The sequence below is a fragment of the Dipodomys merriami genome, unplaced genomic scaffold (genome assembly GCF_024711535.1).
Source record: "Dipodomys merriami isolate MVZ:Mamm:240054 unplaced genomic scaffold, mDipMer1.0.p SCAF_2, whole genome shotgun sequence".
Lineage (NCBI taxonomy): Eukaryota > Metazoa > Chordata > Mammalia > Rodentia > Heteromyidae > Dipodomys > Dipodomys merriami.
The window spans coordinates 121194954-121220470 of record NW_027203381.1 but is presented as its reverse complement, the minus strand read 5'-3'; the positions used below and the strand labels follow the sequence as shown (position 1 = coordinate 121220470).

Here is a 25517-nt window from a genome sequence, read left to right as displayed (position 1 = left end):
CCCCCGACATGGAGGCTGATGTCTCCCACGTCCCCTGAATAACCAGGAGTAAGGACAAGTGGTCATCTGCCCAAGTGAACACTAAATGAAATTTTGTCACAGGAGGGTTTTGACCTCTTCAGACACACTGGTGCATCACAGACGGACAGACTGGCTGTTTCCATGTCCACATACACTCTACAGCTTCCCTCATATCTGATTTACCTCTACAGTGTAATCGCTTTCCTCTCCCCCCTCCTCCTCTTCCTCTTCCTCCTCCTCCTCCTCTTCTTACAGCTCTTTCTCCCTGCATCCTTGGAGTGTGTGAACTCAGAACCTTGTACTGTACTTACTTAGCTTGCTTGCTCCAATTAGCACTCTACCGTGTAAACCATGCCTCCAGGCAGCCTTTTGCTGATTATTTTGGAGATGGACTCTCGCAGATTTTTCTGCCCAGGCTGGCTTCCATTCTCCAGAGCTCAGCGTCTGAGCAGCTGGGATTTCAGGCAGGAGCCATACTGGAGTCTGGCTTCACTTTCCTATCTTTACTTCCGTGGTGACGGATGAAGCGTGCACCGGATCTCAGCTGCAGTCAGTATAAGCCAGTGTTGATCATCCTTTGAGAATAACACAAGTGGACCAGCATTGGGAGGTCACACTCCCGGCAGGCAATTTCATCGCTTGTTTCCAGAACATTCCATCTAGCAAAACTGACCTCTGCCTCCATAAGTTCTAATTCCCCATTCCGACCCCAGCTCCTCCTGGGCTTACCGCACTTGCATAATGTCTTTAGGATCCACTCCTGACGTAGCAGACCAGAACGACCTTTCAAAGGCCGAGTGCTATTCCAGGGCAGGAACACCGGCTCACCGCTTGCTGGTGGGCACAGGTGGGCCTCTGTGCCCCGGGGGAGCGGCGCCCTGGGTACCAACCCCTGGGCCGCTCCGGCCGCGTCTCCCGCGCTCCGTTGCCGAGAGCCCCAGGCTCGCACATCCTCCCCGGCAGTGTGCCAGTGTGCCCGTGCAGGCCCTGGCCCCCGCCGAGGGAGGGAGGTCGGGCCGGGCCCTCCCGGGGCTGCCCAGCACCGCCTCCGTCCCGGCCCCTCCACACACCCCCCTGCAGCCCCGGCTCTCCAGGCCCCGGCCCCCCTCGCCTCAGTCCCCCGCCTTGCCCCTCCCCCTCGCCCGCCCCTTCCTCCTGCTACTTCTGTCCCCTTATTAGTTCCGCCCCGTCCTTACTCCTACCCCCTCCCCGGCATCCGCCCCCACTCCGGTCAATCCCATCCCTGCTTCTCATTAGCCCCCCACCCCGCCCCTTTCTCGTTCCCCCCTTCTTCCCCATTGGCCATGCCGGCCTCGCCCATTCAGCCCACCCTCCCTTCCCATTGGCCAGACCTGTCTCTCCCATTGGCCTCACCCTCCTCTCACACTAGCCAGGCCTTCCTCTGTCATTGGCTTCACCCTCCTCTCCCATTGGCCAGGCATGCCTCTCCATTGGCCAGGCCCGCCTCTCCCATTGGTCCCACCTTTCCCCAGGCCCACCTGTCCTGTTGGCCCTTCCCTCCTCTCCCATTGGCCAGGCCCGCCTCTCCCGTTGGCCCCACTCTCCTCTCCCACTGGCCAGGCCCACCCCTTCCATTGGCCAGGCCCGCCTCTCCTGTTGGCCCCACCCTCCTCCCCCACTGGCCAGGCCCGCCCCTCCCGTTGGCCCCACCCTCCTCTCCCATTGGCCAGGCCCGCCTCTCCCATTGGTCCCACCTTTCCCACTGGCCAGGCACGCCTCTCCCATTGGTCCCGCCTTTCCCCAGGCCCGCCTCTCCCGCTGGCCCCACCCTCCTCTCCCACTGGCCAGGCCCGCCCCTCCCGTTGGCCCGCCCCTTCCGGCCCCGCCCCTCACGCCCACTCTCCGCAGAAGAACGAGTACCTGCTGTCCGTGGTGGCGGAGGAGCGGGACGCGCTGCTGCTCGGGCTGCGGTTCTCATCCACCCAGCTGCACTTCCTGTTCCTCAGCGAGGACGCGGCCGGCGCCTGGCAGACCCGCGTGTCCTTCCGCAGTCCCGGCCTCGCGGACAGCCGCTGGCACACCCTGGTCCTGGCCGTGTCCCAGGGCTCCTTCTCCCTCACCACGGACTGCGGCCTCCCGGTGGACGTGTAGGTACTGGGGCGCGGGACCCGCCCTCCCCGCCTGCCCGTCCTCCCCGCCCTCTCCGTCCTCCTCGTCCTCCCTCTCCGTCCTCCCTGCCTGTCCTCCCCGTCCTCCCTGCCCCTCCCCGTCCTCCCTGCCTGTCCTCCCCGCCCTCTCCGTCCTCCTCGTCCTCCCTCCCCGTCCTCCCTGCCCCTCCTCCCCGCCCTCCCTGCTCCTCTCCGTCCTCCCTGCCCCTCCTCCCCGCCCTCCCTGCTCCTCTCCGTCCTCCCTGCCCCTCCTCCCCGCCCTCCCTGCTCCTCTCCGTCCTCCCCGCCCTCTCAGTCCTCCCCGCCCTCCCTGCCCGTCCTCCTCATCCTCCCTCCTGGTCCTCCCCATCCTCCCAATCTCTCTGCCCATCCTCCCCACCCTCCCATCCTCCCATCCTTCCCACCCTCCCCACCATCCCATCCTCCCCACCTTCCCCATCCTCCTCATCCTCCCCACCCTCCCATCCTCCCCACCTTCCCCATCCTCCCCACCCTCCCATCCTCCCCACCTTCCCCATCCTCCCCACCCTCCCTACCCTCCCATCCTCCCCACCTTCCCCATCCTCCCCACCTTCCCCATCCTCCCCATCCTCCCCACCCTCCCATCCTCCCCATCCTCCCCATTCTCCCTGCCCTCCCTTGTCCTCCCTGCCCTCCCCTGTCCTCCCTATCCTCTCCGCCCTGGTCTATCCTCACCTGTCCTCCCCTGCTCCCCAGCCCACCCTCAGCTGTGCGTGCCCTGGGGCCCCAGATGGCCCAGGCTGTGGTGGGGACTTAGAAGCTGCCCTGGAGGAGTCAGCTGAGGTCCCTTGGGGAGGACGGGCACCACCCTGGGCGGGGACAGGACGGGACAGGCCTGGGAGAAGGGGCGGGCCCTGCAGAGAAGGGTTCCGTGTCCTGGAGGAGCAGCCCAGGCTGAGTGTTCAGTGCACTGCATGGGGCAGGCTGGCACCCCCCGCCCTACTCCTCCCTCCCCAGTGTCACCCCTCCCCCCAGTGTCACCCCTCCCCTCCCAGTGTCACCCCTCCCCTCCCTCCCAGTGTCACCCCTGCCCTCCCCTCCCAGTGTCACCCCTCCCCTCCCTCCCCAGTGTCACCCCTCCCCTCCCTCCCAGTGTCACCCCTCCCCTCCCTCCCCAGTGTCACCCCTCCCCCCAGTGTCACCCCTCCCCTCCCAGTGTCACCCCTCCCCTCCCTCCCAGTGTCACCCCTCCCCTCCCTCCCCAGCGTCACCCCTCCCCTCCCTCCCCAGTGTCACCCCTCCCCTCCCTCCCAGTGTCACCCCTCCCCTCCCTCCCCAGCGTCACCCCTCCCTCCCCAGTGTCACCCCTCCCCTCCCTCCCCAGTGTCACCCTCCCCTCCCCCCAGTGTCACCCCTCCCCTCTCTCCCAGTGTCATCCCTCCCCTCCCTCCCAGTGTCACCCCTCCCCTCTCTCCCAGTGTCACCCCTCCCCTCCCTCCCCAGTGTCACCCTGCCCTCCCCCCAGTGTCACCCCTCCCTCCCCAGCGTCACCCCTCCCCTCCCTCCCCAGTGTCACCCCTGCCCTCCCTCCCCAGTGTCACCCTGCCCTCCCCCCCAGTGTCACCCCTCCCCTCCCTCTCCAGTGTCACCCTGCCCTCCCCCCCCAGTGTCACCCCTCCCTCCCCAGCGTCACCTCTAGAGACTGCAATGTCAGGCCAGCGAGGCCAGCTGGAGCAGCTGTCCAGCTGCACCCCTGCAGGCCACACAGAGCTGGTGATGTGAAAAGCCCCAGGGGCTCTGTGCACACCAGGACCTCGGGCCTGCGTTTGCTCCTGGTCCTGGTCTTTGCCTTGTTGGTATGGTCTGCCCTAGCCAGCTGGCCCGGCCTCGGTGAGTCCTGGAGTCCAGCCCACTGACCGCTATGATGACTCTGTTTGTAGTGAAGCTGCCGTTATCTGAAGCTATTGCTCTCAGAGGTGCCTGCTTCCTGTTTTGTAACCAAGAAACCTAATTGGTAACAAAGGGACCCTTGGTCTTTATGCAAGCAGAGCTTTGTTCGGTTTGGATGGTACTGGGGTTTGAACTCGAGGCCTTCTGCTGGCTGTGCGACTGGAGCCACACCCACGGCCCTGCCCACTCTATTTTTCAGATGGGTGTTTTGCCCATGGCCAGTCAGGACCTTGATCTTCCTGCCTGTGCCTCCCACAGCCAGGCCTGCAGACACGCACCGCACACCTGGACCTCGTGCGTCTCTATCACAGTGGCTCTCCCGCCCCCCCAAAATTCATGGGGTGCCTAAAGTTCAAGCACCGAGAGAAGGGGAGCCCCACTGCTGGCTGCTCTGGGCGGGCAGAACCCCAAGAGAAAGCTGCAGGCCGGAAGGGCTCTGAGCCAGCACAGAAGCCGGTGCGGCTGGGCTGTGTGGTCACCGGACTCCTGGGCATGTCCCAGCACGGGTGACGAGGGGCCGTGGCACCCACACCTGCAGATCATCCGCCTGACCTGCAACAGAATGACCAGGAAGTCTCTCTCGGGTTTTCAAAATGGGCACCCAGAGTGAGTGGAGGAAGTGCGCAGCCTCCTGGAGGAAGAGGGGCTGGCCGTGGAGAGGAAGTGCGCAGCCTCCTGGAGGAAGAGGGGCTGGCCGTGGGGAGGAAGTGCGCAGCCTCCTGGAGGAAGAGGGGCTGGCCGTGGGGAGGAAGTGCGCAGCTTCCTGGAGGAAGAGGGGCTGGCGGTGTGGAGGACGCAGCCTCCAGCAGGAAGAGGGGCTGGCCGTGGGGAGGAAGTGCACAGCCTCCTGGAGGAAGAGCCAGCCGGCGGCTGTGGACTGAGCTGGGAGCCCCTGGCCCAGGCCGGGCAGGGCAGCTGTCCCATGCTCAGCCGTTCAGCGAGGACTGTGCTGTGTCCCATGGGATTAAGCTTTGTGGACAGCGGGACGGAGCGGGCCTCCGTGGCAGCTGCAGTCTGACGGCCGGGGCGGGGGGTGCTTGAGGAGAGGGTAACACTTTGAGCAGGACGGGGTCAGGGCTCCCCAGCGCTCCTCCCGGGGCCTCTGGCCGCGGTGTCCCGTGGCCACGGTGTCGCGTGGCCGGCCTCCCGTGGCCGGCCTCACCCGCAGCTCTCGACTTCAGCCACGCTCACATCCATACCAGCGCTTCCCATCGCCCTGGGGGCTCCAGGGCTCCTTCCTCCTGCTCCAGTCACTGCACACAGTGCTCAGTGGAGGACGGGAGGGGGCGGGGAGGAAGCGCCACTAAGCATCTCTTTGCCAAGTGAAGACTCCTGTCCTGGGGGAAAGTGTCCCCACGTCATGCCCTTCCTGCATCACCCCTCCCCCACACCCCCCAGCATCACCCCCTCCCCACGTCATGAGCCCCGGTGCCTGTGAACCCCTTCTTACTTGGGAGCAGGTGTTGAACTGAGTCCGGATGATATTTACAGAGCAGGGCAGCTCCTCCTGGGGAGCTGAGGCCCAAAGGAGGCTGGAGGAGGAGGCTGGGAGAGGGTGCGGCCTGAGCTCTCCCCGCGGCCCGGGCCTCAGACAGACCGCCTGAGCCTGTCGCGGTGGCCGGGGCGTTAGCACCGTGCTCAAGGGTCTTTTGTAATCACAGCAGGGCGCGGCCTTGCTCCTGTGACTCAACTGTCCACTGCTGTTTTCAGAGTGGCTGACGTGTCCTTCCCTGACACACTCTCCGTGCAAGGAGCCCGGTTCTTCATCGGCAGCAGGAGGAGAACCAAAGGCTTGTTCACGGTACGTGCAGCTCCTCCCACCCCCGGGGCTGGGGGCTGCTGCCCCTGACACGCAAACATTGTCCTTCCTGGACGGCAGAGGTCACAAGGGTGGCGGGCAGGTGGCTGGGAGGACAAAGGAACAGATGGATGGCAAATGCATGGTGGGTGGCAGGGGGGAACCACTGGATGGGCGCTAAGTGGATGGATGGATGGATAGATGGAGGATGGAGGATGGATGGGTGGATGGATGGATGGATGATGGAGGATGGATGGGTGGATGGAGGATGGATGGGTGGATGGATGGAGGATGGAGGATGGATGGGTGGATGGATGGGTGGATGGATGGATGGATGGGTGGATGGATGGAGGATGGAGGATGGATGGGTGGATGGTTGGATGATGGATGGAGGATGGATGGGTAGATGGATGGATGGATGGATGATGGAGGGTGGATGAGTGGATGGTTGGATGGATGGAGGATGGATGGGTGGATGGATGGAGGAGGGAGGAGGGAGGATGGAGGATGGAGGAATGGCTAGTGGGGTAGATGCGCAGGTGGACTGGCAGTGGAGTCTGGTCACTAGCTCGTTCACGTGGAAAGTCCATGCGTGGAACCGAGTGCAGTGTTGGGCTGTGGCCCCTGTGGTCTTCCCGACGAGTGACCCGCAGGCTCCTTAGCTCTGCAGAAGTTTGGACTCCTGTGTCCCCACGGTCCTGGGTCCAGCCCCACCCCATCCGCGGGTCTGACCACTGTGTCCCCACAGCCCCGGGTGCAGCCCCACCCCATCCGCAGGTCTGACCATTGTGTCCCCATGGCCCCGGGTCCACCCCCACCCCAGCTGCGGGTCTAAGCCCTGTGTCCCCATGGCCCCGGGTCCACCCCCACCCCAGCTGCGGGTCTGACCACTGTGTCCCCACAGCCCCGGGTGCAGCCCCACCCCATCCGCAGGTCTGACCATTGTGTCCCCATGGCCCCGGGTCCACCCCCACCCCAGCTGCGGGTCTAAGCCCTGTGTCCCCATGGCCCCGGGTCCACCCCCACCCCAGCTGCGGGTCTGACCACTGTGTCCCCACAGCCCCGGGTGCAGCCCCACCCCATCCGCAGGTCTGACCATTGTGTCCCCATGGCCCCGGGTCCAGCCCCCACCCCAGCTGCGGGTCTGAGCCCTGTGTCCCCATGGCCCCGGGTCCACCCCCACCCCAGCTGCGGGTCTGAGCCCTGTGTCCCCACGGCCCCGAGTCCAGCCCCCACCCCATCCATGGGTCTGACCACTGTGTCCCCACAGCCCCGGGTCCAGCCCCACCCCAGCTGCGGGTCTGACCACTGTGTCCCCACGGTCCCGGGTCCAGCCCCACCCCATCCACGGGTCTGACCACTGTGTCCCCACGGCCCCGGGTCCAGCCCCACCCCATCCGTAGGTCTGACCACTGTGTCCCCACAGCCCCGAGTCCAGCCCCACCCCATCCGCGGGTCTGAGCCCTGTGTCCCCACGGTCCCGGGTCCAGCCCCCACCCCATCCGCGGGTCTGAGCCCTGTGTCCCCATGGCCCCGGGTCGGGGCCCCCACCCCAGCTGTGAGTCTGAGCACTGCCCTCTCTCTGCAGGGCCTGATGAGGCAGCTGGTGTTTCTGCCCGGCTCGGATGCCACCCCCAGCCTGTGCCCCAGCAGCAACGCCCATCTGGCCCAGCTGTCCATCCCTACCGCACTGCAGGGCTTCCCAGGAGAGCTGGACGACAACGAGGTGCTGAAATATCCCTATGGTTAGTAGCTGAGGCCACAGTGCCCCACCCCAGGGGGTCTGCTGAGATCTAGGACTCTGTGGAGGACTGTCCATGGCTCTGTGGGGGACTGTCCATGGCTCTGTGGACTGTCCATGGCTCTGTGGACTGTCCATGGCTCTGTGGACTGTCCGTGGCTCTGTGGAGGACTGTCCGTGGCTCTGTGGACTGTCCGTGGCTCTGTGGACTGTCCGTGGCTCTGTGGACTGTCCATGGCTCTGTGGGGGACTGTCCATGGCTCTGTGGGGGACTGTCCATGGCTCTGTGGAGGACTGTCCATGGCTCTGTGGACTGTCCATGGCTCTGTGGGGGACTGTCCATGGCTCTGTGGACTGTCCATGGCTCTGTGGACTGTCCATGGCTCTGTGGGGGACTGTCCATGGCTCTGTGGGGGACTGTCCATGGCTCTGTGGACTGTCCATGGCTCTGTGGGGGACTGTCCATGGCTCTGTGGACTGTCCATGGCTCTGTAGAGGACTGTCCGTGGCTCTGTGGACTGTCCGTGGCTCTGTGGAGGACTGTCTATGGCTCTGTGGACTGTCTGTGGCTCTGTGGACTGTCCGTGGCTCTGTGGACTGTCCGTGGCTCTGTGGACTGTCCGTGGCTCTATGGAGGACTTCCCCTAAGACAGCAGCCTCTTGATCTCTGCCTTGTCTCCTGGCTGGCCAGTGCCCAGGCCCCTGGGAGGCAGAATGTGCTCTCAGGTCAGCCAAAGCCACCTCCTCTCCCCTCTGAAGGCCCTGTCTGGCCGGGCCCTGGGCAGATGGCAGCCATGGCTCCCTTTAGAAACTCCTTCTTTGGAGCAACCCCCCTGCCCCGAGGTGCCTGGCGCTGTTCTGTGATTCCTGGGGCCTGGCTGCCTGCGGGCATCTGCCGCGTGTAACCACTTAACTGAAACCACGCCCGCCAGCTGCAGACACAGAGTGCCCCTCCCGAGGCAGGGGGAGAGCAAGGGGGGCTCGCGATGCGCAGAGCTCCCACCAAAGCGCGACCCAGCTGGGCCCAGCCGCTGGGCGGACAGTCACGTGGAGCCGGCTGCAGACCAGCTGCACCCACGGCCAAGAGACCCGAGACGCGTGCGTAGCTCACCCTCACACCAATAAGGATGTGTCCTGAGCACGGAGCACCCAGCCCTCCACAGAGAGGCCGGTGGGGCGTCCATGTCCAGGCCTGCACCTCGAGGCTGGCCACAGCCCAGTCTGCCTGACCTCCCGCCCGACTCGCGGCCCCCTCCCCATCTCCACAGACGCCAACGTGCGAGTGACCCTGGGCACGCAGCCGCCCTGCTCTCCGGCCCAGGAGGCCCAGTTCTGGTTTGATGCCATCCGGAGGGGGCTGTACCTGTGCACACACGGACAGTGGCTCTCAGTGTTGGCAGGTGAGGCTTCCTGAGGACAGGGCATTCATACCCTGAGTGTGCAGGGCCCCCCCCACACACACCCCGCAGACCCCCACACACACCCCACAGACCCACACACACCCCGCAGACCCACACACACCCCACAGACCCACACACACACCCTGCAGACCCACACACACACCCCGCAGACCCACACACACCCCGCAGACCCACACACACCCCACAGACCCACACACACACCCCACAGACCCACACACACCCCGCAGACCCCCACACACCCCCCGCAGACCCACACACACCCCGCAGACCCCCACACACACCCCACAGACCCACACACACCCCACAGACCCACACACTCCCCGCAGACCCACACACTCCCCGCAGACCCACACACACACCCCGCAGACCCACACACACCCCACAGACCCACACACACACCCCACAGACCCACACACTCCCCGCAGACCCACACACACCCCGCAGACCCACACACACACCCCGCAGACCCACACACACCCCGCAGACCCACACACACCCCGCAGACCCACACACACACCCCGCAGACCCACACACACCCCGCAGACCCACACACACCCCGCAGACCCACACACTCCCCGCAGACCCACACACACCCCGCAGACCCACACACACCCCGCAGACCCACACACACCCCACAGACCCACACACACCCCACAGACCCACACACACCCCACAGACCCACACACACCCCGCAGACCCACACACACACCACAGACCCACACACTCCCCGCAGACCCACACACTCCCCGCAGACCCACACACTCCCCGCAGACCCACACACACACCCCGCAGACCCACACACACCCCACAGACCCACACACACACCCCGCAGACCCACACACACCCCGCAGACCCACACACACCCCGCAGACCCACACACACCCCACAGACCCACACACACACCCCACAGACCCACACACACCCCGCAGACCCACACACACACCCCGCAGACCCACACACACCCCGCAGACCCACACACACCCCGCAGACCCACACACTCCCCGCAGACCCACACACACCCCGCAGACCCACACACACACCCCACAGACCCACACACACCCCTCAGACCCCCACACACACCCCGCAGACCCACACACTCCCCGCAGACCCACACACACCCCGCAGACCCACACACACCCCTCTGACCCCCACACACACCCCGCAGACCCACACACACCCCGCAGACCCACACACACACCCCACAGACCCACACACACACCCCGCAGACCCACACACACCCCACAGACCCACACACACCCCGCAGACCCACACACACCCCGCAGACCCACACACACCCCGCAGACCCACACACACCCCGCAGACCCACACACACACCCCACAGACCCACACACACCCCGCAGACCCACACACACCCCGCAGACCCACACACACCCCGCAGACCCACACACACCCCACAGACCCACACACACCCCGCAGACCCACACACACACCCCGCAGACCCACACACACCCCGCAGACCCACACACACCCCGCAGACCCACACACACACCCCACAGACCCACACACACCCCGCAGACCCACACACACCCCGCAGACCCACACACACCCCGCAGGTCTACACATACTGTGTATCCACACACACTATGAGTACCCACGGACACACACCCCACAGGGAGGGGCGGTTATGAAGTGGTGAGGACACTCCGTCTCTGGGTGGCGTGTCCCAGGGGCCCAGGGGGCTTGTGAGAGCTAGAGGTGGCCTCAGTCAGCCGTGACTCCCGGGCAGATGGTCCAGCTCCATGCCGGCAAGCCAGGCGCGCGGCTCTGGCGCCGGAGCACCGGGCCTCAGCGTGAAGGCCACACTGCTCGGGGTGGCTGCAGGAGCCCAGGCTGCTGGTGGTTTGTAAATGCACATGTCCTGGTGTGGCCCTCGCTCAGGGCTTCCTGTTGACTAGAAGGTTCAGGAGCTGAGCTCGGCCTCCGTGGGCTTCCTGTGCATGTCCTGTGCACCAGGCCACGGGTAAGACACGAGGCGCCGCTCACCTAGCCCGTGTGTCATGCTGGCTCTTCCCCGGGGCTCCCAGTGGGGAAGGTGAGCCGGGACGGGTGGCATGGACAGGGTGTGGGCCGGGGCTCGGCTGTGGGCCGTGGACCCAGGGCACAGCCGATAGGAGCCATGGGTCTTGGGACCCGCTTTGGTTTGGACACGTTGTATAAGCTGTATCCTGTTCCTACCTCTGGGAGGGGTACAGATCCCACAGCCAGGGAGAGCAGCCTCCCTCTGTATGTCTCCCACAAGAGTGAAACAAAGGCCCAGGAAAATCTTCATGCAGCCAGCACCATGGACAGGGCTGGCCTCGGGGTGTCTTCATGCAGCCAGCACCATGGACAGGGCTGGCCTCGGGGTGTCTTCATGCAGCCAGCACCCCGGCCATGCTCACCGGGTCACGATCTTCCCATCACCAGCCAAGGCCAGGCTAGACTACGTGGAGGAGCATCAGAGCCTGTTCACCAACTCGGAGACGCTGGGCATGGAGACCTTCCGCATCCCAGGGGCGGGCCTCTTCGTGGCCACAGCCAATCGGAAAGCCAGGTCCACCATCTACAAATGGGCAGATGGAAAGTTTGTCTCCTATCAGAGCATCCCCACACACCAGGCCCAGTCCTGGCGACACTTCACCATTGGGAGAAAGGCAAGTCTGTGGGGGACCTCCCCTTCCTAGCGGTCCTCGGGCTGGGTCTGCTCGCTCCCCTTCTTCTCAGGGCTCCGACACCTTCCCCGGGGAGAGAGGCGGTGGACACAGCGCTGAGTCAGAGAAGTCCCACAGCAGCCTCGGGACCAGCTCCTGGGCAGGATCTGCACACAACGCGTTTTCCAAATTTTGAATTTGTTTTGCTTTCCAGTGGAGGCCATGGGGGATTTTAATAAACTTGACTGCCAGGTTTGGAGAAGAGGGCACTGGCTTTGAGCTACCCCTCAATGATCACAACATCGGCTAGGCTTGGCCAGTGCACGCACACGCGTGTGCACGCACACGCATGCACACATGTGCACGCACACACATGAGCACACATGCACGCACACACATGAGCACACATGCACGCATGCACATGCACGCACACACACATGAATACATGCATGCACACACGCGCATACACAACACACATGTGCACACACTTGCATGCGCACATGCACATGCGCACACATGAACACACGTGCATGCGCACGTGCGCACATGAACACACGCACATGCATGCACACGCGCGCACATGCGCACACATGCACACGCGCGTGCACACACACATGAACACCTGCACACACATGAACACACACACATGCACACATGCAGATGCGCACGCACGCACACATGAACATGCACACAAGCACGCACACATGCAGACGCGCGCGCATGCACACACATGCACACATACATGCACACGCACGCACATGCGCACACGCACGCACATACACACATGCACACACACACACACCCTCTCCACGGGCATGAGTGAGGCAGTCAAGCGCAGAAACAATACAGGTCACCCCCTGCAGGGATCAGAGTGGACTGACCTGGTCAGTGCCCTGTGCCAATCAGAGCAGAATGACCTGGTTCTCCTTTTTCAGATCTTCCTGGCTGTGGCTAATTTTGGACCAAATGAAAAGGGCCAGGAGTTCTCCGTGATTTACAAATGGAGCCCCAGAAAGCTGAAGTTCATCCTGTATCAGAGGATTGCCACCCACAGCGCCCGGGACTGGGAGGCCTTCACGGTGGACGGGGAGCACTTCCTGGCAGTGGCCAACCACCGGGAAGGTAGGGCAGCAGTGGTGGCCCGTGACCTAGAAGGCATTAAAAGTAATACCCTGGCATTGGTGATGCACGCCTGTAATCCCAGCACTTACAAGCTGAGCCAAGAGAATTGCAATTTTGAGGCCAATCCCAGCTACCTAGTGAGACCCTGTCAAGAAGAACAGAAGAAAGGAAGAAAAGAGAGGAAGGAGGAAGGAAAGGAAGAGGAGGAAGGAAAGGAGGAGGAAGGAAGGAAAGCAGGGGAAGGGAGGGAGGTGGGTCGTGCCTGGGCCATTTCCGGGAGTCCAGCCTTAGACATCTGGGTGTTGCTCACAAACGCCTGCACACTGCCTAGGTTGGGAGACCCCAGAAGACCTGAGCTACCGAACCCCAGCCCGCAGTCTGCCCCTGGCTCCCCTCCTGATTTGGAAGTAACCAGCCTGTCCTTGGGAGGGTCAGGCTGGCACAGTGAGCAGGGGGACACTGACCGCAGGCCACCCAGGTGGACGGCGTGGCGGTCTGGTGGCCCCATTCACCGAGGGCCAGTGCTCATTCTGAGCAACCGTGTCAGAAGTTGGTGTGCAGCGCAGCCTGGCCGGGGCCGGGAGGTCTGGCTCCCAGACCCCGCTCCCACAATGCGTGACTGGGGGCCAGTGAGTCTCCCCAGGCCTAAAGCTCTGGGCTGGTGTGGAGAGGTCCACGCATGTTCATGCTGCAAGGGACTGACCGGTCCTCCGACAGCCACACAGCATTTGCCCGGGTGTGCGCCCCACCAGGCAGGCCTGGGGGGTCAGAAGCCGTTCCACTTAGGGGGTCCAGGGACCATGGCCAGAGTTGTCCTCAGGGCCAGCACTCCGGCAGAATGGGCCTGGGAACCGCTGGCCATGGAGGGGAGGGCTGTGGGGAAGCGTCACTGAGAGCACGGGACTGTCGGGGGCACTGTCAGGGACAGGTTCTCGGGGAGCCCTGCGGGAGGGACCCCTGACGGTCCTCCCCGGGGCTGGCTGACAATGCTCTGTTGGAAAGCGGTGGGAGGCCAGGGGGTTTTTGCTGGGGACGGAGCCTCCACCCGGGCCATGACGGCCAGGCTCCGGGGACGGGATGACTCAATGGCTGGGCAGGTCTTGCGCAGCCGCTCGCGCGGGACCCGAGGGGTGCGGGGCGAGAGTGGGGCTGCCGTGTCCCCACCCCACACGGAACCCTGGTTCCAGGCGACAACCACAACATCGACAGCGTGATCTACAAGTGGAGCCCCACCACCCAGCTCTTCGAGGCCAACCAGAGCATCGCCACGTCGGGCGCCTACGACTGGGAGTTCTTCACGGTGGGGCCCTACTCCTTCCTGGTGGTGGCCAACACCTTCAACGGCACCTCCACCCGCCTGCACTCGCACCTCTACATCTGGCTGGTGGGCGCCTTCCGCCTCTTCCAGTCCTTCCTGGTAAGACCTGCCGCCCTCTCTCGCTCTCCCGCGTCGTCTCCGCAGACCCCGGAGTCTGCCCCGTGCGCCTGCTGGACCCTCGAGCCTGAGCCTCCCCCAGGCACAGGCTCCTTCCCAGGAAGACAGCCTGTCGGGGTGGCGCAGCCTCTGGGGCTCCCGGCAGAGAGGCCCTGCGCTGAGCCGCCCAAGGCGGGGGGCTGACCAGGGTGGGGTGCTCGCAGGGGCCTCCTGCCCCAGGGCACGCCCCAGCTCTGCCCGCCCCAGCAGGGGGCCGGGTCTCCGCCCCGGGATGGCCAGGCAGCTTGGCTGTGGCCTGGGGGTGGGGTGAGGTGTTTGGGGGAGCGTCTCCCTTTAGGCTGGAGGCCTGGCCCCCTTTGAATAGTGGGGATACGTCTCACAGTGACAGCCCTGCCCCGCGTGGGAGGGAGCCGGGTGGAGGTAGAACCAGGCTGAGCGGGGAGCAAGCGGGCCAGTGGCGGAAGCCCCCAGCAGGCAGGACCCACCCGCCCGCCCGCAGAGCCCCCCACACACAAACACCTGTGTGTTTTGCCAGCATTTGCTCATTTTGCTGAAATCCGTGTTGGGCCTGGAGATGTCTTCGTTTGTTTGCCGTGGGGATTGAGCTTTGCAGGTCATGCGTGTGTGAGGCTCTGGGGAGCTGGCGGCACCCGTTTCTTGAAGGTTCCCTGGTGCACGGTGGGAAGAGCCACGGGCGATGGTGCTCACCGCGTGCACAGCCCGGTCCTGCCGCCCGGGGCGGGACCCGCACAGGCTGGCTCCTCCGCCCACCCTCCAGTCCACTCCTCACACACTCCAGAACCTTCCTCCTGCTGCCAGAGACTGCCGCTCTGTTTGGGCTCTCCCTGGAGCCCGGCCTCCCGCGTCGGGTCCTGCTGCCTGAGCGATGGGCGTTGAGCCTCTGGGCATGGTCTTGGGCACGTGTCCCCACTCTCTGAGAGGCAGCTCAGAGGCGTCAGCTCTCCAGTGGGGAGAAGGAAGGGGGAGGGGGGCTGCTGATGAGGACTCGAGGTTTGCTGCTGGAGGGAAGAGGCCCAGGGGGCCGCAGAGGCCAGGGGAGGGACACAGAGCCGTCCTGGGGCCAGTGCATGGGACCGGGGAGGCCCGGGGGGCCTCGGGTCTGGAGCTGGCATTGGCACACGTTGGCTGAAGTGGGGAAGGGTCTCGCCAACGGCACAGCAGCCTCCAGGTCTGCAGCGACCGCGCGTCACAGGCCTGCCCCCGTGTGGCACTCCTCCTAGTGCACACGTGAGCATGCGTAAATGCGCTGTGTGCACGCGAATGCGCTGTGCACGCATGCACACACGCATACACACTCAGTACTGCAGAAGGCTGGGCAGAACCCCGCTGGCAGTTGTGAGGGCAGGAGGCAGTCAGATAGACAGCAGGCCCCCCCGAGGCCTGAACACACGTATGCCTCCCTGCCTCAGTTTCCACGCCTGTAAAGTGGGTGTGGCATGGGTGCGTCTGTCTCAGAGGCCAGCACTCCCGGCAGCCGCGTCCCATGGCCCGTCTGCGCTGAGTGGGGGCTGGCAGCCCAGGCTCCCGGGGCACACGGGTTTAGGGCTCCCCAGGGTGAGAGCGCAGCAGGCACCCGACCTGGCCCGCCTGGCCTGAGCTGTGGCCCCCAGGAGACGGCAGCACCCTGCCCTAGGCCTTCGGGGGCCACCTGCCTCCCTGCAGCTGCGGAGGGGCCTGGCAGGCATCCTGCCCCACCCATGTCTCCTGCAGTCCCCACCACAGTGTCTGTGACCACAGCGCCCTTGTAACCACAGTGTCTGTGAACACAGCGCCCTTCTGACCACAGTGCCCTTGTGAACACAGTGTCTGTGACCACAGTGTCAGTGATTGTTTTCATGAAGGTGGTCCTAAGTATGACATAAACATTCATCCTCACCAAGCACCATGTACTTGCTTGACCCTGGCTGGGCAAGAGGGGCTGGGCACCCCAGAACCCCAGGAGGGACACCTGCAGCAGGTGCTGTGCCTCTCCTGCATAGAGATGGACCAGGAGCCAGAGGTGGCTCACCTCCCATGGTGCCCTGCTCTCCTCCCATGGTGCCCTGCTCACCTCCCATGGTGCCCTGCTCACCCACCCGTGGTGCCCTGCTCACCTCCCATGATGCCCTGCTCACCTCCCATGGTGCCCTGCTCTCCTCCCATGGTGCCCTGCTCACCCACCCATGGTGCCCTGCTCACCACCCATGGTGCCCTGCTCACCCATGGTGCCCTGCTCACCTACCCATGATGCCCTGCTCACCTCCCATGGTGCCCTGCTCACCCGCCCATGATGCCCTGCTCACCTCCCATGGTGCCCTGCTCACCCACCCATGGTGCCCTGCTCACCCACCCATGGTGCCCTGCTCACCACCCATGGTGCCCTGCTCACCCATGGTGCCCTGCTCTCCTCCTGCCTCGCACCTCCTGAGCACCTTCTTGGAGCCTTCGCCTGCTGAAGCTCTCAGCACCCTCTGGCCAAGCCCTGGCCTTCCTCGGGTCTCAGTCCCTCTGGAGCTGAGCCTCGGACCCACCTCCCTTTGTCCCTGTGCCGAGGCTCCCGCCCCGAGCGTCTTCCCTGCCTTCCTACCTGCTGAACGCCGGTGACTTCTCAGCTCTGCCCGTCCCTGGCCGCCCAGCCGGGCGCAGGGGTGAGGAGCTCCCAGGCATCACGGGGCCCGGCCCTGGGAGGGCAGCGGGCTCCACACACAGCAGTGGGCAGGTGTTGGGAAGGAAGCAGCCTGGAGACCTGACTGGGGGTGCAGGTGAGCTGAGCACACACGTGCCTCTTGTGATGTGTGTGCTCATGTGTGCACACTGCATGCATGCCCACATCTGTGTATGGGCCTGGACATGCTGTGTGCGGCAGCTAAGTAATGCATACCTGTGTGCACAGTTGTGTGCGTGTAGACGTGAGCACACGTGGCTGCTCACGGACTTGGGAGGGGCGGCGATGTCCCGGGCTGACAGCTTCTGTCCCTAGCCCAGCACACTGGGTTGGTCCAGCAGTCCTGCTCTGTGAGGCGGCACCGGCAGATGGGGCTGAAGGTCCTGACATCCCAGGCCACTGGGCCTTGGGGGCTGGTCCACAGGGGACAAACGTCCACGTGGGAGAAGAGGTGTGATCTCAGAGGGCCGAGTGAGCAGCCGAGCCCTGCAGCCCTGGCCCTGGTCCTGGTCCCTGGGAGCTTATTCTTTGGCCTAAACTAGCGCAGTGGCTGATTCTGAGGCAGCCTGGGCTTTGGGGTGGCCTCAGTGACCATGGGCCTGCGTTCCTGCCTGTGCCCTGGCCACTGAGCTTGGGTGGGCAGCAGCGCCCTCTGCTGCTCACGGAGAGAAAGGGCCTTTGCATGTGGCCTGGAGTTTGCTCTTTCTCTAAGTGCCCTGCAGTGCCAGCCAGATTCTGGACAGGCAGGGGTCGGAGGGCAGCAGTACACTAAACTTGCAGGCCAAGAGGTTAACAGACCTCTGTGGAGAACAGGTCAAAAAAAAAAAAAAACACCCTAGGGTCTTGAGCCGGATGCTGCGTAAACCTTTTCACTCAAGGCTGGCCACAGCTTCACTCCTGGATTTTGGTTTTTGTTTGTTAATTGGAGATGAGTCTTCCAGACTTTCCTCCGTAGGCTGGCTTTGAACCGTGCTCCTCAGATCTCATCCTTCCGAGTTGCTAGGATTGTAGGCGTGAGCCACCGGTGCTCCGCTGTGTGTGGTTTGTGAAAACATACTTGTCGGGACGTAGATGTATATGTGTATGTTCATTTGCAAATACTACTATTTTATTTGACCTGTTCACTGCCGTGCGGAAGTCCCGGACACGGGCTCCCTCGGTCTCTGTAGCTCCCATGCTCACGCTGGATTTTCGTCCAGTTGGAAGGGCTGTGCAGCTCCCTGTGAGGTGAACTCAGCGCATGCAGTCATCTTGTTCGGCTCCTGTCATGCCACCGTGTAAATGTGTAAGAACATGCTGATACGCAGCAGGTTCTATAGTTTGTCAGAATGCTTGGTTTCCGTGGCCTCCTGCCTTCCTCCACGCACTGCCCACCTCTAATAACTCCATCCTGTCTCAGACTCTCCATTCCATCCTTCAGCCTGAAAAACTCCCTTCAGCGTGTCTTACAGAGTGGTCTGCTGGCCATCCATTCGGCCATCATGTCCATCTTCCCTTCACTCCTGAAGGACGTGGAGTCTACCGGTCACCTCCCAATGTCCTCTGTGGACGCCATGCTCCAGAGTGTGTCCTGTGCTTTTTTTTTTGTATTCATCCTGCCTGCATAGTCTCTGATCTTGGATCTGCAGTATAAGGTTTCAAATCCAATTTGGAAACATTTTATTCATCGCTTCTCTCCCTGTCTTCTGCCTCCTCTCCCTGTTTCCTCCAGTCCCGTCTCCCCGCCCGGCTCTGTGTTAGATGGATGATTTCCATGGAGGCCAGTGTGGACTCTGTGTTCTCAGTGCAACGCTTACAGTTTGGTCCCTTCCAGAGCTTCTTGGGCCTCCTGATGCCTCTTTCTCACGGCTCCTTCCGCCCTCCCCTGTGCTCCTGTCTTCCATCCTGAGGGCGGCTCCTGCGGCCGCTGCGGCCCGGCGTCCCGCTGCGAGGTGTCAGCACAGCACCTCCGGGCCGCGCCAGTCACCCGCAGGGCTTGTCTCCTTGCATTCCCCGCGTGGTGGCCGTATTCCGCATTTAACCTCAAGCAGCCCTCCCCCTCCCCTCCCCCCTCCCCTCCCCCCCCCCCCCCCCCGCGGCTGCCAGGGTTCCAGGGTTCTCCTTCTCTCTCACCCCGTGTGGCTCAGGCCTTGGCCCCGCCCCCCCGCCTGGACAGCCAGGTGGGCTGGACGGGCCCCTGGCCCCCGCTGTCCATCTTTGGCTCTTTGGACTCAGTCTCTAGATGCAGTGCACTGTGCTGACCCGCGGAGAGTCCTCGTGCCGTGTCCCTCCCCAGGACCAGGAGCAGAAAGTCGAGGCAAAGGCCCTGGGGCAGCCCGGCCCCAGGTCACCCACGGGGCTCCGCCTTGGCCTTGTGCTTCCAGGAGCCTCCTCCTGCCCTGCACCTCTCTGCCTCGTCTGGATTCCCCAGCTCTCCTCCTTCCTGCCTCCTCTGCACCTCCCCACACACACACCCCCAAGGGGTGAGAGGCCCCCCAGGAGACACAGGTGCCCGCGGGCTCTGCCCAGGGCATCAGGGACCTTCCTCCATCCACCCAGGGAGGCTGGGACGCCCCTCGGGACAGAGGCTGTGGGGCCGGTGGAGGCCCCAGAGGAGGAGGCTGGACACAGGACTTGAGGAGCAGCTAAGAAGGGAGACAGCCCCCGTTCGTCACCCGCCAACACTGGAAAAGTCCTAAGAAAAACCCGTGTGGGGATGGGGGGCGCTGAGAGCCGGGGTGTGGAGAAGTCCCCTGGGAGCCCCACCACGGCCCCCCGCGCCAGCCTGCGTCCAGGTCCTGGGGCCGGGCCGAGGGCCGCAGCCCCGCCCAGCGTCCCACAGGTCAGCTGCACCCCAGGCGCTGGCCTGGCCACTGGGACAGAGGCCAGGAGGCCCGGCTGCCGGCCGTCAGACAGACACCCGGCCTGCAAAGAGCGGTGGGGCCTGCAGGCCGGCGGTGTGGGCGTGGGTGCCGGCGTGGTGGTGGGAGCCCTCCCGCCCTCCTGCCCGGCCCTCCTCTGCCCTAGACGTTTGGCGCCGCGGACTGGGAGGTTCTCCACATCGGGGACAGGGTCTTCCTGGCCGTGGCCAACAGCCACAGCTACGACGTGGAGACACAGGTTCAGAACGACTCCTACGTCCTCAGCTCCGTCATCTACGAGCTGAACGTCACCGCGCAGAGCTTCGTCAAGTTCCAGGACATCTCCACCTGCAGGTGGGGGGCTGCGCAGGAGGGCGGGGCGGGCCTGGGGCGGGCCACCTCCCGCCAGTTCCCCCCTGTGTCTCCTGAACCATCTGACTGGCAGATGCACAGAGCGGATCTCAGGGAATTTTTTCAATCCAGAAGAAAAAAAAATCCTGAGACCAGGAGATCAAGCTCCGTGCCTGGCTCGGACCCAGAGCCAAGCCGGGGACGCTGCCGCCACAGCCGCCACGGCCGGAGAGCCACGGTTCCCACTACGGGGCACATGGGCACGTGGCAAGGGGGCCCTGCCAGGATCAGCTGCAGTCAGACGTGCCGGGGCGCTTCGGAAGGAAGCTAGAGGGAGACATGGAGCCAGCGGGAGCCAGCGGGAGCCAGCAGTGACCTGCCTCTCTCACACCGCACCCTCTTCCTCCACAGTGCTCTGGACTGGGAGTTCTTCTCCGTGGGGGAAGACCACTTCCTGGTGGTCGCCAACTCCTTCGATGGAAACTCCTTCTCCGTGAACAGTATTATTTACAGGTAAAGACCAGCCAGGGCCGCCCCTCCTGCCTCAGCGCTCACCTGCCCTGCCAGGGCTCCCCGGCTTAGGCCGGGCCAGGCCTCGTGGTCAGGTGAGGCTGCATTTGTGAAGAACTGTAAGCATCGTGAATGGGTGTTACTTCCACCAATGAGCAGCTGGGATGCCCGGGGAGCCTCAGGCGCCCGGCTCTAGTTTTTGCCTGACAGCCTCAAGGACCTCGAGACGCAATCATATCTGAGAGCAAAGACAGCTTTGCCCCCTGGTCTCTAACGCTGTTACTGCTTCCCTGCTTCGGGTTTGCTTGCTGGTCTTGACTGCTGTGTGCTGCAGCACGGACTCGGGGCCCACGCTCGAGAGGCAGGCGCTCCACACTCATCTCGGCCATTGTGCTGTCCTTTGCTTTTCAGACACAATGTAGACTTTGCCCAGGGCTGGCCTGGGACCGTCCCCTCGCTCTGCCTGCAGCAGCTGGGGCTGCAGCCGTGCGGCGTTGTGGCCGCTTCCTTTCTTGGTTTTCTTAACTAGCTACAAGCTGCAGAGCAGCCTTGGCCAGCAGAGCGGCCTCTGCCCATGAGGAGGCCGCTGCGTGTGGGGTTGGCGGGAAGGTACGGTGGTGCCCTCCTCTGGCCTGGCGCTGGCTCTGCTTGTGGCTTCCTGTGGTGCTGGGTATGCTTTCTCTATGCATGTATCGATGGTCGCCTGCCGCTTGGTGACTCCCAGTAAGAGGTAGAAGCTGACGTCCCAGAGGATGCATTAGTGCTTTATGTATGGCTGGATTCCATGGATTCCATGTTCTGTGGTGCCGGTGGGCATTTTCCAGACTAATTCATAAATGTTCTCTGCAGTGTTTTCTCACTCTGCCCAGGGGTCTGAATAGTTGAACTAACAGGTGTAATTGTTTCCTATGCCTGGGGCGAGTTTATTTACAAGCCATGTGGACCTGGTGCCTTGTTGATAGTGTCTTAGACAGCATTCTCAGTCTCGGCCTCGAGGTGGTATTTTCAGGTCTCCAGCTCTCTTCACTTAGTTTTGATCGTGTCTTTACTGAAAGAAACGTCCGATTTCCTTAGACTTCAAATCTATCATGCTGAAAGCAGCATGATAAGATAATTCCAAAATGGATGTGGGGGGAATTCTTTAAATGACCAAAGAAACTTTGGGAAAAAGGCAGTGAAGGAGGAAGCGGCCCGTCAACCCACAGATAAGTAGATGATCCTCCTGCCCTCCAGTGAGCACAGAGTTGGCTGTGCTGGTTATAGCTCAGCAGTAGAGTCTCACCTCCCTCTCTGGGCCCTGAGTTTCATCCCCAACCACACAGGAAGCAGATAGGTGGGGTGAAGAGCCAAGAACCATTGGAAAAGCCTGAAGTACGTAATAAAGTAACCCCATACAATTTGTGATCTATCTGGAGGAAAACAAAGCTAAACCCTTACTGCATAGCCACATTCAAAAATTAATCTTATATGGATTAAAAACCAAATGTAAGGATAGGCGCGGGGAAAAACCCAAATATAAAAAATTCAACAAGAGGACTATAGGAGAGCCAGGAACGGGGATTCACACGGGTGTACCAGCTGCCCGGGGACGCGCGGGGGGGGGGGGGGGCGGTTTAGGCAAAGGGAGGCCCGGCCAGACCCCTCTCAACACCCGCGTCCTCCCTGCAGAGAGGCTTTCGCCGGCCGGCCCGGGCAGAACTGACCCCCTTCCCGGAGGGGGAGCCGGGGGTGGCCGGCAGACGCTGTCTGTCCGTCCCAGGCCCCACGCGGCACGGCAGGACAGACCCTCTGGGATAGAAGGTGGATTTTCATTGAGAAAAGGGGCCGAGGCTCTGACCGGGGAAACTGCTAGAAGCTTGTTCGCACCTGCAGGGTGGGAGGGTGGGCAGCTCCGAGTTGGCGGGCCGGACTGGGCTGGAAAACAGCCCGGGGAAATGTGAAAACCAAAGCCCGAGCCGTCCAACAACAACCTAGCCACGCGTGGACACTGCACCTCATGCACAGGCACGCCCCGCAGCCAGGCCTCCCGGTGTTGGGGTGCGGAGCAGAGCAGGGGCCACGAGCACAGTTCAGGGGGTTAGAGCGGAGGGCGCTGCTCCTGCTGGGACCTTGTGTCCACCAGCCCAGGGTGGGGCCGTGCCCAGACACGCTCCACCCACTGCCAAGGAATGGCCAGTCCCGCCCCGCCCACAGCCAAGACGACCCGAGGGGCGCCCAGAGACATGCCCCACCCACTGCATGGCCAGTCACAGCCCCGCCCTCCAAGGCCCCGCCCACAGCCAAGGCCCTGCCCACAGCATGCCATGTCCATCTGTCCCACAGACCCCCTGGGGGCAGTGGAGTCACCCTGTATCCATCTGTCCCGCAGACCTGGGGACAGTGGAGTCACACCATGTCCATCTGTCCCGCAGACCTGGGGACGGTGGGCCCACACCGTGTCCATCTGTCCCGCAGACCTGGGGACGGTGGGCCCACACTGTGTCCGTCTGTCCTGCAGGCCCACTGGGGGGCAGTGGAGTCAAGGCGTGTCCATCTGTCCCGCAGACCTGGGGACGGTGGGCCCACACTGTGTCCGTCTGTCTGCAGGTGGCAGGGCTACGAGGGCTTTGTGCCGGTGCACAGCCTCCCCACCGTGGGCTGCCGGGACTGGGAGGCCTTCCACACGGCCGCTGGCTCCTTCCTCATCTACTCCAGCGCCAAGGAGCCCCTGTCCCGGGTCCTGCAGCTCAGGACCATCTGAAGGCCAGGGCAGCCGCAGCCAGCCGGACTCCACCGCCCCGACCAGCTCTCCACGCCCCGCTGGGGCCGCACTGACCGCCCGGCGGCCCTGGGCCCAGCGGGCCGAAGCCCCCACCCTGGCGCAGCCCCCGAGTCCAGCAGATTCGGCCACAGGGCAGCTTCCTCCAGTCTTACCTCACTCGGCCTCAGCCCTTGGTGCAGCCCGCATGGGCCCTGACTATTTATTGTACTTTATCTACAGGCAAATATATTTATATCACTCTGTCCCAAAGGGCGGCGCAGCATCCTGCTTGCCCGGGCCGGGCCGGGGACACGCGCACGGCCCCAGCCGTGGGGGCGGGGAGCCCCTCTGCAGGCAGCTACTTCTGCGGGCCTCAGTGCACCTGCAGATGCTTTGGGGACAGGGCTAGGCCCCATCCCCAGGTCCCCAGTGGAGGCCACAGCGCCCCTTCTCTGGCCAGTCACCCAGTCCCCGCAGCTCCACTGTGTGTGCAGAGGGCTCTGCCTCCCATGTCCAAGGCCCCCGCCCTTTCCCTGCTCCAGGCTCAGGGCATCAGGGTGTGGGCTCATGCAGGGGTTGGGAGGCTCGTTGCGGGCTGGGATTCTCCAAGGTCCTCACCTCAGGGCCCAGGAGAGGAAAACTCCAGGGGGCTGCAAGGTGGCTGCACAGGGGGCCAGGCGGAGCCCGTCATGGATCAGAGCAAGTGGACCAGGGCCAGCATGGGACCGGGGCAGCCCCGTGGCCGGCATGGCCAGGGCAGACCCACGGCCAGGGCACCCGGGGCCGGCCCGGGAACAGGGCAGCCCTGTGTCCAGCATGGCCAGGGCAGACCCACGGCCAGGGTGGGACACGTGGAGGGGACGCAGGGGCAGTGCCCCGCTAGGCCTGTGGGGCAGACAGGCCGTTTGGAAAGCCGGGACGGAGGTGGGGCAATCAGCTTGGGACTACTTCTGAAGAATCCCCAGAAACTGGCTCACAGGGGTGCAGCCACAGAGAAGCGGGGAGACCAAGCAGCAGAGCCTGCCTCCTCACCTGTGTGGATTAAACCACGTGTTTGCTGACACGCAGAGAGCTGCGGATGAGATTAGTTTTAAAATCTGAATGGGAGGTGGAGCAGAAGGGCGGGCCTCATCCAATCAGAGGAAGGAAGTCTGCGGCCAGCCCCGCTCAGCTCCGGGCAGGGTGACCCGGATGTCTCTGCACCCCTGTGCGCTGAGGGGGCTGCTGGGGTGTCCGATGGCCCTGGGGCTGGTGCCAGGTGTGGGGGGGATGACACACATGTCACACCGTACACGGAGTGGGGAGCCGCGGGCACGGCTGCCAGGGCTCTGCTGTCCTCAGAGCCCATGCAGGATGAGTGGCAAAGGCCGCAGCCGCCCGGCCCGTGGGGGGGGCGGGGAGTGCGCAGATGAGAAGCTAACCCTGTACGCGGGATTTCTAATTTACAAATGCAAGCTGAGGGCAGTGCAGAGAGGGCTCAGATACGCGCAGCGGCCAGCTGTGCTTCTGGACTCTGTCTGCAGACCCGGCTGCTGGGCGCATGCTGGGCGCTTGCAGGCCCCCGCTCTGCTGCCCACACGCTCGCCAGCCAGCCGCTGCTCGGGACAGGGCTGGTGGGCTGAGCCGGGTGCTTCTTACTCATCCATGGGAATTCTCCTCACTACAAAGGCATTGTTGTACAGTCTCCCTCCTGGAATTATTCCCAGAGCTGCCCTTGGCAGCTTCTCCCTCTGCTCCTTGCTCCTGAGCTTTGCTCCCTGCAGTCCTGACCAAAGACTGGGATAGCTGTGTGTGACCACACCGTCAGCAGCTGTGTGTGACATCATCGCGCCAGGAGCTGTGACATCACCGCGTCAGCAGCTGTGTGTGACATCACCGCGTCAGCAGCAGTGTGTGACATCACTGCGTCAGCAGCTGTGTGACATCACCGCGTCAGCAGCGGTGTGTGACATCACCGCGTCAGCAGCAGTGTGTGACATCACTGCGTCAGCAGCTGTGTGACATCACCGCATCAGCAGCTGTGTGTGACATCACCGTGTCAGCAGCTGTGTGTGACCACACCACGTCAGCAGCGGTGACATCACCGTGCCAGGAGCTGTGACATCACTGCGTCAGCAGCTGTGTGTGACATCACCGTGTCAGCAGCTGTGTGTGACATCACTGCGTCAGCAGCTGTGTGCGA

At 63.6% G+C, this 25517-nt stretch overlaps 1 protein-coding gene across 1 annotated transcript; it reads left to right on the top strand.

Moving 5' to 3' along the window:
- The first annotated feature begins 762 nt into the window (after positions 1–762).
- Tspear (thrombospondin type laminin G domain and EAR repeats) lies at positions 763–23595 on the top strand. The gene is made up of 11 exons (XM_070028911.1): positions 763–903; positions 1891–2129; positions 5772–5862; positions 7448–7604; positions 8869–9000; positions 11449–11675; positions 12608–12794; positions 13982–14211; positions 19901–20088; positions 20497–20598; positions 23182–23595. The coding sequence occupies exons 1-11, from the start codon at positions 763–765 to the stop codon at positions 23333–23335; spliced, it is 1848 nt and encodes a 615-aa protein (XP_069885012.1). The 3' UTR covers positions 23336–23595.
- Positions 23596–25517: the final 1922 nt, after the last annotated feature.

What these genes read in the sequence shown, in the direction of transcription:
- Tspear (XM_070028911.1), top strand. Translation starts at nt 763, where the DNA reads ATGTCTTTAGGATCCACTCCTGACGTAGCAGACCAGAACGACCTTTCA. An exon ending in GCCTCTTCCAGTCCTTCCTG is followed by an intron (nt 14,212 to 19,900) that starts GTAAGACCTGCC and finishes CCTCTGCCCTAG; the next exon opens with ACGTTTGGCGCCGCGGACTG. An exon ending in CAGGACATCTCCACCTGCAG is followed by an intron (nt 20,089 to 20,496) that starts GTGGGGGGCTGC and finishes CTTCCTCCACAG; the next exon opens with TGCTCTGGACTGGGAGTTCT.